Consider the following 13,006-nt stretch of genomic DNA (forward strand, 5'->3'; position numbering starts at 1 on the left):
TCTAGTCCTTAGCTCCCACTGTCACTATTTGCCCACCCACGGCCACAACCCCTTCAAGCAAGGTCTCCTGTCTAAGCTGAATTGTCTCAACAGTAAGAACTATGTCCTTTAACATTTGGATGTTTCGAATCTATTTATTTTTCTGTTCCTCTAATTCAATTAATCTTGATTTGAAGCTTTCGTGACTGCAGGAGTCCATACTCTGTGGTTCTTTCGGTAAAGTCACGTAGGTCGAAAATAAATCACGACGTTTCGATCGCAACAAAAGCGGTCATCCTCAGGCGGAAAAAATATAATCCAGCAGTGGAACTGCTGAACCAGCGAGAGAGCTGTTACAACAGGTTATATATGTGGTGATGGGCAAGCAAGCGGGGTCTGAGCTGGAAAGGAATTCCATCCATGTACGCAAGCACATTAGTGCTTGAGTCCAAGACGGAGGTAATCTGAAAACCTACCAGCTACCTTTAGAGATTTGTTCATGAAGCCATCCAGATATATGAACACAGACAACTTCAACCGAGAAGATGGGTACAAACTGAGCAATCATTGGAAGGACGTTATTAACCAGGTAAAGTCTTAACTGACTGTGATGTTTCCATCCTACCTGCCAATGTCAGCTGTTATTTCCGACTGTGTCTCTCTCTCTATGCCTCTCTTAGATCTTTCACATGCCCTTTAGATTGCACTCCCATGCTCACATGCCCTTTGGATTGCACCTCTCAGGCTCATATGTCCTTTGGATTGCACTCTCATGGTGCTAATCTCTCATTAACACTGCTGTTGTGCGCATATGCGGGCATGATACTCTTATGCGGCGACGGAAGCTCATTCATGCTCATCTCCCTCCCTAATCTCCACCATTAACACAACTGATGTGCTTGCGTCCATGGATGGAATTCCTTTCCAGCTCAGACCCCGCTTGCTTGCCCATCGCCACATATATAACGTCTTGTTGTAACAGCTCTCTCGCTGGTTCAGCAGTTCCACTGCTGGATATTTTTTTCCGCCTGAGGACGATCGCTTGTGTTGCGATCGAAACATCGTGATTTATTTTATTTTAAATTCAATTAATGTTTAAGTATCCACTCATTCAACGTTTAATATTTTGGATAAAATGTAGATAACGTGCCTCTGACAATTACCTGAAATGCAACATGTGGAGTTGAGCCTGAGCAGTGCATGGATGGGTGATCACCATGCATAACAGGCATTATAGCCTTCTGCAGGGATATGTTGTGTGCAGCAGAGGACAGTCCATTGTTGTAATTTACTTCTATGCTCCCACCTTCACCAACCCTCTCCGACCCGCATGGTGGAGGCCCTCATCCAGCAGTTGACTGACATTCCAGGAAATAAAATTTACGTGAGGCAAACCATTATTATCGTCACCTTGTACTTTTTTTCAACTGAATATTGGATTGATGATGGCACTTGGAAAATGTGAGTGGATTTTTTTAAATTGCTGTTACACCTTTGCTTGAACTTTTAATTTGTGCAACAAAAATCTGTTGGCCTGTGTTAATAGTTTTGACATGTCTTTAAATGGTAGGTGTTTTAAAAACTTGAATTTCTTGTACAATTAGCTTTTCTCCCCCTTGTAATTTGCCTTTTCCGTCCCAGATATCCATTGAAATAGGTGTAATACGGTATCAATAACGGGTGCTCGTCTCATTCAAATAAAGCTTAGGTCTGCAGAAAGGGCCCTGTGTGCCACTACACGACCATCTGCCCCGAAAAAAAACTGTATAGATTCTTGCTCTTTAAAGAGCCACGCTATAAATAAGTTGCACAATACCGTTAGCCTGATTTATCGAAAGCATTCCGGAAAAGTGCATACCTTCGGATTACATACTTATAGGGGTGTAATAAATTTAAATCTGGACCTTCCATTGATCGTTGACCAATTTCTCAATCTAGCACAGGTCTATAAAGGACACCGACATTTTGCCCAAAGATGAATTACGAATTCAATAACGATGTCAATGGGGAATATTACTTTACAGCCGGCTCGTCTAATGTCACACACACACAGCCAGAGAGCCATAAATATGGTATGCATGTCAAATATGGTACACCCAATGCTATACATCACATTATGAATCGTGTGTGGAAATATAACATTCAGATTCAGTTTGGTAAGGGCAGACTAGCACAAAAAATATCGAATTTGGGTTCAAGGTAAACTGTAAACAGAGGGCACACGGTTTTTTTTTCTTTTAGGCATTGTAATTAAGACAGTACAAATAGTTCCCATTGTTTAATACTGTATGTGTAATGTTAAACCAATATTTAAACGCAGTCAGCTTTATAGACTGACTTATACCATTCTATCTTCTTAGACCAAAAGCTGCCCAAGGCCACCAACTGAGTTATCAATCAATGTCTGATTGTTCTCATTGTCAGGGTCTCTATTCTCAAGGGAGTGTTCTCTGCAACTTGTCCAGCCTGGAGATTGCACAGAACTGGGTTAGCGGTTCCATTTTAAAATCACCCCAGCAAACAGGAAAACACTCATGCCAAATTTATCAACGCAGACACAGCCATTGTGAGTGCGTGTCTTAATCGTTGACAATTAAAATACTGTAACAATAAAAAAATGGGGTGGGGGGTGGCCCAGTGGTTAGCCCAGTGCACTAGGAACTCGGCGACCTGTGTTTGATTTGCTGGCCACAGACAACATTCAACATCAGCGGTGAGTGATATCTGAACCGGTCCTGGCAGCCCCCCCCCACCCCTCCACCCTTTCCCCCACCCCATGGACTACCAAAGTTTAAGAAAAAATATCTAAACTCTTAAACTAGATTCGAAGCTTTCGTGACTGCAGGAATTACTCTTTGGTTCTTTCGGTAAAGTGAGTAAGTCACGTAGAAAGAAATAAAATAAAATAATAATAGAATACGACGTTTCGATTGCAATGCAAGCAACCATCATCAGGTACAAATAAATGAGAAAACAACATAGTAAACTTGGAAATATAATGCAATACAACACAGTCGGCCAACAAAACAGTCAACACCCCATTCTCTTTGGTTCTTTCGGTAAAGTCACATAGGTATAAAATAAAATAAATCACGACGTTAGCTAGATGGGCAGACTGCATCAGCAGCAGACCATGCTTTCCCACCTGATGACGCTTGTGTTGCGCCCGAAACGTTGTGATTTATTCTATTTTATTTTCTACCTACGTGACTTTACCGAAAGAACCAAAGCGTATGGATTCCTGCAGTCAACGAAAGCTTCAAATCAAGTCAACACCCCACCTGGTTGATTACGTTCTTCCAAAGATTGCTAAATTTGAGAGACGTAATATAGACATGGAGACACACAGACAGACACAAGCAGAGAGAGAGAGACACACACACACAGGCACACAGAAAGACAACATCTCTGTTTGCGATAAGTAATCCCCAGCAGAAAAAGGAAAAACCTCATGACAACCGCGTGCACGCATGAGAGACGTTTCCCCTCTCCTCTCCAATCTCACACGCATCTTGACACGGGCTTTGCACGCGTTGCCCGCACTCGGCGCTGTGGCAGTAATCGGGTCACAGATGAACACAAGTATGAAAACACATACAATACTTGCACGCTTTATCAGCTAAAGCTTATCTGCGACGGATGAAAGAAACAAAAAAAAACAAAGAAAATATACGGCGATGTTCGTGTTCGCTCGGTATAAAGTTTACAGAAGAAGTGGCTGGTTACATTTTATATATGGATTTGGGCAACTCAGAGCAATGAAAGGGAAACACACGGACTCAGGACTCGGTGCTAGAGCGAGAAGTGGCTAGATGGGCACAATACTCAGTACAAAAACCCCGGGACTTCCTTTGTGCTAAATAAAACATTGACTGTTAGGTTTAAAAAAACTGTGCCAAGCCTTGGGCGAAAAAGACAATCAAATCAGCAGGCACGTCGTCACGCCCAATGCAGCTGCACTTATATCTAACGGCAAGGCAGGGAAATACAATGGATATTTCCACCCTAATCACTGTGGTGCAACGCCATGCGTTTGCTAATTATAATCATCCAAACACTCATGTGCATCGTTGACCAAACAACTTGATGAAATATGGTTATTCGTGACTTATGCCAGGGATAGAGATCACCATTGAATGGCCCAGGCAGTGACTAGGAAGACATTGTCGGATAGGAAAATTACAGTTTGGAATGCCATTCAAATCGATTTCACTTATTTAACCTCATGTAAAGCCACAAATATACATTATTACACTTGTGAACCAATATTTACGTACAGAAAGTGAAATAAATTCATGTGCGGCTGTTTTATGTGTTTATGAATTTGGGATGAGACTGGTATCATGGCCTTTCACACCAATTGGTGTATATGGCTACCCCTTATATATTTAGAATCAGAATAAGAATATTGATTTATTCTGGAGGAACCCTTAGAGCTATAAAGCTCTTTTTTACAGATGCCCAGATTCATACTATGTGTTGAGGAGTTCCCACGGACGCACTCGAAGACGCAGGTAAGTTGAGAGGCTTCCGCCAAAGGTTTATCAAGGATATAACAATAACACAAGGGTATACAACTTCCCAGGGGTTAGGGGTCCTACACTGAGTCCCACCACACGACCCTGCTCTGTCTGGTCCCAGCCCGGCTAGCTCCGGTCTCTCTCTCGTGTCGGATCGTGGACTCTGCCGACTCCACCGACCGGAGAGAGAAGCACCTCTACGGCTACCACCGGCTTCTCCCCAGACTCCCTATTCGATCCCTCTCTACCCCTGGTTCCCTCTTCACCCTGCTTACTCTACTCGTTCCCACAGTGACCCCGCTCTCGTCACGGGGTCTCCCTTAAGTACTCTAGGAGACGTGACGTCATCGCACTGAACGGCACCTGACGTCACGTCCCCATTTCACTCCTCTACATATGTATTAAACCAACATTGACAATACAGTAATGCTAGCATCCTCAATCGTGACTGTTGCAAGTATGAATAACTGGGCACTTTGGAAACCTAGTGTTGGACCCTGTCCTCTCCAGCCGAAATGCCATGCCTGGGCCCAGGAATGGCAACCCAGCCGACACACCTGTTTAATCTGGTACCTAATTTATAATAAATAAATAAATAGTATACAGGAGTCATACTCTTAGTTTTTTCGGTAAAGTCACATAGGTAAAAAATGAAATAAAAATTAATAAAAATAAAATAATAAAATTCACGACGTTTCGGAGGCAACACAAATCTCCGTCATCAGGTGGGACCGTCACAGCCAGATTTGCTGTATCAAGTGAGGCGCCTCACCACATGTCACAGCCAGATTTGCTGTATCAAGTGAGGCGCCTCACCACATGTCACAGCCAGATTTGCTGTATCAAGCGAGGCGCCTCACCACATGTCACAGCCAGATTTGCTGTATCAAGTGAGGCGCCTCACCACATGTCACAGCCAGATTTACTGTATCAAGTGAGGCGCCTCACTTGATACAGTAAATCTGGCTGTGACGGTCCCACCCGATGACGGAGACTTGTGTTGCCTCCGAAACGTCGTGATTTTTATTATTTTATTTTTATTCATTTTAATTTCATTTTTTACCTACGTGACTTTACCGTATAAATCCTTGCAGTCACGAAAGCTTAAAATATAGAAGTATACAGGAGGTCGTAGGTTTTGATCCCGGCCCTGACGCCTGTATATTTGGAGTTTGTATGTTCTCCCCATGGGCACATGGATTTTTATCCAGGTCCTCCGGTTTTTCCTTCCACATTAAGAAACATGCATTGAGAGTATTTGACTGCTCTACATTGCCACGGGATAAGCCACTTCGTTGAGCTGACAGTTGTGGCCTAGGTCACTTCGGAAAAAGAGCTACATAGGTCAGTGGGCCTTAGGGGCCGTCGATAAATGACGTCACGCACCGGGGGGGGGGGGGGGGTCAGCCATTTAGGACCATGTGTGACAAGGAAGGGGGGTTTGAGAAATGTGACGTCACATCAAAATGCGCAACTTTAAATAAATATAGACAATACGTTCTACATAATTAAATAGACGTTTTCATAAATGTTTTCTCCTACAACATCAGAGTGCAGCGGCACATTAAATACGCACTACAATGACAATACTTTAAAGCGATTTGAAGCATGTTTTAAATTTTTTGGGGGGGCAGAGCTTTGTGACGTCATATTTGAGGGGGGTCTGACTTTTTGTGATGCCGTGTGACTAGAGGGGGGGGCGGGGTCAAAAATCGTCCAAAATCGCGTGACGTCATTTATGGATGGCCCCTTACCTGATAAAATAAATGTATTTGTATCATCAAATAACTTAAAAAAAAAATCGTACTTGTATCCATCCTTTGTATTATTATAAACGTATTAGATGCTACAAATAATAATATTGCATCAAAATACAGTGACGATGAGGAACACACTCTAAAGCAATGCATACATTTCTATCACACAGCACCAGTGGTAGCCATTAAAGGAAACAACCGCGTTTTAGAAAATGGTCAGTCAACTTCCACAATTACATTTACATTCCCATAGGTAAAGATGCAGTTCTGCAATTGCTCACGCCACTTCTAGCAGAAGGGCCTCCACTGGACTGAGCTCTAAAGAGCCCCTCTGGAAGGTATTTTGGGCTCCCCTTTTCCATTGGTCAGACGCCTTGGAAGAGGCGGGGAGTACCCCACACTTAACCCCGCTACACGTGACCTGCCGATAAAGTTTCTATTCCAGTACGCTGCACTATTTCTCGTCATTGTTGTAAACTCAGCGTTTCAATTACCGTACATTGTTATTTAAATTGTCAAGTCCTGCAGGAATTTTCCATTCAACTCCACGTAGACTTCACATTCGCTGGCACAAGCCTGCAGAAATGAATAAGCCTGTATTCAAGCAAACGATAGTAACGCCGCTGACAATTATCTAAACCTGATCATTATCCACCATTGTTAACAATAAGGGAGATATTTATACGGGACATTTTCGTGCATTACAAATGAGACGCAGGCTGCTGCCACATCCTATATTGCATTTATGGAGCCAATTTAAACTGTGCAACACAAATACCCACAGCATGCTTCTTTATACATCATTAATAACGAGAAAAGGTTACAACCCTGCCACAGCGAGATTTACACAACAATGTCAGACATTACTGCATTACAGCAAACGAGTTCTCATTCCACAACAATGATTGTCAATTTACTGCAGCGAGTGGCATTTGCCCACACCATTAACAAAGGCAATGGAAGCAAGATAATGCAGAGGGCCATTTGACAAAGCATAATAAAAAAAGACAATGAACTTGACTGTCTTCAAGTGCACGACCTCTGGCCCCGGTGACATTTTACATAGACTTCCCAAAAAAATAGGCAATTAAATGCCATTGTATGGCTTAATCTTTTTTGTTACTACAAAATAGTGATGTAAAAAGGAAAATCCAGATTTTTACCCAAGGAAATGTAAATAGGGGCATTTAATAAGATAACAATATATATCCATGTCCATCCGCTACATAGATGAAGGCCTTCCCATGGCTGAGCCGGTCATGGGAGAGCTGTCTGACCGTACTTGAGCATGCTGGTCAGTGCTGGTTGAAGAGGACCAAGGACCAGTTCAGATATCATCACTCACCACTGGTGTCAGCCATGGTTGGGAACCAATGTCAGGTTTCTGGGTTCAAAGGGACATTTATATCGCTGTAAATGTATTTCGTGTCCACAGTTACACAGATAAGAGGAAGTAGAACACAGATGAAAGACCTCAGCTTAAGTTTGACCGGATTACATGCGTTCATGGCAAGTTGGCCCCTGCCTGTGATCCACAGCTTTGCATGCAGAGTTTATGGATCACACAGACATTCACATGTGATACCCTATACCTGGTGGCCATGGGAGGACAGTGCAGTAGTCCCTCGGTTAACAGTGACATCGATTAACGGTTTTTCGGTTAACGTTTCGCCTTCCATAGGACCCCATGGTTTTGATTAACGGTATGTGTACATCATGCACGCGGGCGCCAGTTTCGGCCAATCCGAGCGCTCGTATTTGGGCTGAAAAATGTCAAGTTCCAATCGCCTTGGAACTGATTAATGCGTTTAACATGCAATTCCTATATTCGATGAACAGTTATTTTGGTTAACAGTAGTTTTCGTGTAACGGATTAAAAACGTTAACCTAGAGACTACCATACAGAAAATGACTCTGACATTTGTGTGTGGATATTGAACGTCATTACCTCAAAAAACTCCCTGAATGCACTTGAGCTGATGAAGTCTCAATGGCTTTGGCTGGGTGGAGTCTGGTTAGTTTCTTTATGGGAGAAAAAGCTGTGAGCTGACCAGGATTTGGCGGTACAGCAATGGATTATTGAATCCATCTGTGTGGAGCTGTGGCGATATCCCCTTGTACATAAAGATTGTTCCCGGATACTCCCGTTTCCTCCCACATGGGAAATACTCGCTTGGGAATTGGCCGCACAAACCCTATGCAAACTCTGGAGACGGTGAAGATTTTCTCAACAAAGGAAATTGTCCTTTGTTGGATAATCTGCATTGTGGGCATATTCACCAATACAAAAGACGCACAGTACAGTACACATGGTACGCATGCAACATGCTATGAAAAAGTATCAACAAAAGCCATGATCCATCAAACTTTTTTAACCATCGATCCATGTTAGCTCATGCACACACGCCGATTTAATCATTCCATCTCCTCGGTGCACGTGTATCCACACCTCTGATTAGCAGGATTGGCTACGTACGGTGCAAAATAAGTTGAACATACATATACTGTTGTCTGGGACGGGTTCTTCCATTCCTTGGCTGCTATTGCGTCACTACTTTTGAATATTGGGCCATCATCCCCCTTCAAGAAATGTGTCCTGTATGTATGTTGAACTTCTTTCCCACCGTACGTAGCCAACCGTGCTAATCTTTCCCAAACGCACTTTTCCTTCAACTGTACAGTAGTTTAACTTACTGCCATTGACTTGCATACGTTATCTAATACATGTGTTCCTATTCTTGGTTCTTTCGGTAAAGTCACGTAGAAGGGAAACAATAAAAAATATATAAATTTTTTATATATATTTTTTGTTTCCCTTCTACGTGACTTTACCGAAAGAACCAAGAATATGAATCCCTGCAGTCACGAAAGCTTTAAATCGACATGTGTTCGTCTTTGTGTTTCAGGGTGATTCCACGCACAGATTGCTCCATGCTTTATTGAGCACTTTCCAGATTAGTTTTTCTCAATGTGTTGTTGTTGTTCTTTACGACCGTGTTTCTCTGAACCATGGCATATAGCAGGCAGATCGCACCGAATTAAAACACTTTCTACTTTAGACACGATCCACTTCATCATTCCACTGCTGGATGATGGAAACTATCTCCGCACGCGGTACTGGTAATTCTGACCATACTTCACCCCGTTGGTTCGTTTGGGTTTAGTTCAATACTAGGAGCATTCAAGTGCGGTGCAACAATTGGTTTTGCTACACTACCCACAGCCTATAACACCTGTTATGCACAGTGGTTCGCCCATACGGATTACCATAATTACCTATACTGACATTCGACATCTTAATAAAGGATCTGTGTATCATCGTTTTTTGGGTTTTAAATACAATACACACCGTTATACAATGCTAATGTCGGATGTTTATGATATTTATGGATATGTACACGGGTAAAATACATAATCTGACACATGCAATAGTTCTCCTGTATGATATAATGTACACGCATTGTATTTACATTTAGATTGTACATTTTAAAAACACATTTTCCTTTCTACTACATCCGTTCACGACAAAAGCCTTCGGTGCACATATACAGTATGTTATTATATATCTACAAGGTACAGTTGTGCGAAGATAATTCAAAACGATGCGGAGTTGTGTGTTTTTTGGAAACGGGACAATGTCACAGAGCAGCAGAAGAATTAATGGTCTCACCGTGAACTTACGACCACCACTCACTGGGAAGAAGCCACTTCCATGAACAAATACCCCCCGTGTAGCCTTCACAGACTCCTGCCAACCCCTTATCAGTGCCCCTACCTTATTACAGACCAATTCAGACCTTATTGGTCACCCCGTGCCCTTTATAAATCTCACCGTTAATCCTACAAAAGTCCCATCACAATGGAGAAACAGAAACAGACCATTTTATTGCCCTTCATGAAACGGCTGTACACCGTATGGACCTTGAAAACTCAATTTCCCTGTACAAGAATACGGGGTAAACCGTATGGGTTGACAGCTGTGTAGATCTTCTTGGTTCTTTCGGTAAAGTCACGTAGAAGGGAAGTAATAAAATAATAAAAATAGAACATAATAAAATACAATTCTCACGACGTCTTCTGACAGACCTGTTCTTCACCTGAGGACGGCTGCTTGCGTTGTGGCCGAAACGTCGTGATAATTATTTTTATCATGTTTTATTTTTATTATTGTATTATTTTATTACTTCCCTTCTACGTGACTTTACCGAAAGAACCAAGAAGATGAATCCCTGCAGTCACGAAAGCTTTAAATCGAAAGGCTGTGTAGAATGTTGGGTCAAGTGCCGTCAGCGAGGACGCATTCAGGCCGGCACGGCACACGAGGTGGGTGGCCAGCCCCACGCCCGGCCGCCTTTGTCTCTCCAAGTGGCGGTGTTTAGGACAGCCACTAGTTTGAGGCCAAAGTTGACCCCAGCGTCGTGATGACACCCGCACAAAAACTGCGGCATTGGGAGGAAGAAGTGGAAACTAACAAAGGTTCGCACGCGTTTGACAGCGCAACTTCTGACGGATGTATCCTGCTATGGTGCTGTGTGGTGTGTGTGGTGTGTGCCTGGTCACTGAGAGACCAGAGCAATGTGGCCACAAGCACACACACACAGGGAGAGAGAGAGAGACAGAACGAGGTTGTGTGGTTCTTACCGCTTGTGCTGCAGTCTGCGCACACGTCAGGAGCCCGCAACTTTCGCGACATTGAAAGCTTCGGGTGTCGTGGTCCAAAGGGCACAAACACACACCAGCACTGCACACACACACAGAGAGAGAGACGACACACATTCACAATGCACTCACTCGCAATATACATTCACAATGCACTCACTCACAATGCACTCACTCGCAATACACACATTCACAATGCACTCACTCGCAAGTGGACTACGATACATGCATTCACACACTACGTTCACTACACACCGCACACACAATACCCACTCACTCACCATACACTCACCACATAATACTCTCCCACCATACACTAACACTACATTCACTACACACACAATACACTCACTCACCATACACTCACCATACACTCACCACACAATACTCTCCCACCATACACTACACTCTCCATACACTCACACTACATTCACTACACACACAATACACTCACACTACGTTCACCACACCATACACTCACTCACCATACATTCACTTACCATCCAATCACACTACGTTCACCACACCATACACTCACCACACACTCACTCACCATACACTCACACTACGTTCACCAGCACAATACACTCACCATATATTCACACTCGGCTCACTACACACCCACTCACAATGCACATCACGATTCATTGCACATTCACAAGACACTCACTACACACACACATGACACCAACACACAAATGTATAATAAAGGCTCTACCGCACGTTAACAAACTCACCAGACAATCACAATATGCACATTCCTAATAATGACAACGCACTAAAAATAAACATTCACAATACTCACTCTGCACTCATTCACAGTTCAAATACACTCACAACACTCTAAATACACTCTCTTACAATACACTCATATACAATGCACTCACCACACGCTCACGTTCCACTTGACAGACTATGACAATATAATATAACCATTCACAACACCCTACACACACACACACACATCCACTACAAAACACACTACTCACAACGCACAATCAGCATACAAACTCGCACTTTCATTACGGCCGATACTCAAAACTCCCCAACAGCACCCTCAATAATGAACCCTCACAACACACGACCACAACACACACACTAAACAACACCAACTACAACCACGCATACTCACACAACAACAACAATAGCAGCAGCACACTCACAACGCTTCACTTACCACTTATAACAACCGCAGTTAAATCGCAAACGCAAAAACGACGCCCGCTGTACGCACAAACTAAATAATAAAAAAAAATCACTGCAGGTGCTGTAGCTCGTCCACCCAACTCATTGGCCCGCTGTCGCTCTTACAAAGTTACTGCTACGTAGTTTAAGCAAGCGAGAGATTAAGTTGTTCGGAGTTGTGGACCCCTCCTCCTACCCCCCCACCACGTTCAGCAGCGGCAGCTCGGGTAGTGAGTAGCAGCCGTAGCAGCTGAGCCGAGTGCAGCCAAACCCACAGCGGGGGGGGGGCGTGGCCGACACTCCAAATAAGGGCATGTCCCCGCCCCACATATGCATTTCCCACCACGCATACGCATCGCTCGAGCCTTCCATTGGTCGATGGACAACGGGTGGGTGGGGCGGCGGGGGGAGGGGGAGTGTGATTGGCTCGCGGCAACTCCGAGCCCCGCCTCGTCTATGCAATGACGCGGTGGAAGCCTGGCACTTAAGCGCTGTGCGTAATGTGGATACGGGGCGGTGGCAATTGTTGTGGAGGGGTGGGGTGTGTTCCTGTCAATCAAATCGCCGGCCGGCAGGGCCACGCCCTACGCATCTTGGACGCTACCAAGCTGGTTGATATCGACGGGGGGGGGAAGGGGGGTTAAAGTTACTGATCTCAGTGACGAGAGCAAAATCCTGAGCGCGGTCCCGCCACCACCCCCCCCCCCCGATCTGCGTGCCGTTGGTCGCGCCTGTCGCGGGAAAGCGACCACGCCGTGCGCGCCGCCCACGTGCGACGGTGATGGTGGTGGTGGCAGCTGGCGGACAAGCGGCGTGGAGGCTCCCTCCTCGGGCTACGCCTGGGATAGCGCCCTACTTTTGACTACGCGTTACACAGGGAGGGGCAACCGGCCCCGAGGGGTGGGT

The 13,006-nt window shown here is 44.3% G+C and overlaps 1 protein-coding gene across 11 annotated transcripts in view; it reads right to left on the reverse strand.

Annotated features, from left to right (window-relative positions):
- The window catches only part of LOC133348480 (ARF GTPase-activating protein GIT2-like), an 86,606-nt gene extending 74,286 nt beyond the window's left edge, over positions 1–12,320 (reverse strand). For all 11 annotated transcript variants that reach the window (XM_061561320.1, XM_061561314.1, XM_061561317.1 and 8 more), the window contains exons 1-2: positions 12,093–12,320; positions 10,898–10,997 (exon numbers count right to left, since the gene is read on the reverse strand). In XM_061561320.1, coding sequence (XP_061417304.1) covers positions 10,898–10,949 — 52 coding nt within the window. In that variant the 5' untranslated portion in view covers positions 10,950–10,997; positions 12,093–12,320. The remainder of the gene's footprint in view (positions 1–10,897; positions 10,998–12,092) is intronic.
- Positions 12,321–13,006: the final 686 nt, after the last annotated feature.

This window comes from Lethenteron reissneri, chromosome 27 (assembly GCF_015708825.2).
Source record: "Lethenteron reissneri isolate LAM-NWPU_2019-01 chromosome 27, ASM1570882v1, whole genome shotgun sequence".
Classification (NCBI taxonomy): Eukaryota; Metazoa; Chordata; class Hyperoartia; order Petromyzontiformes; family Petromyzontidae; genus Lethenteron; species Lethenteron reissneri.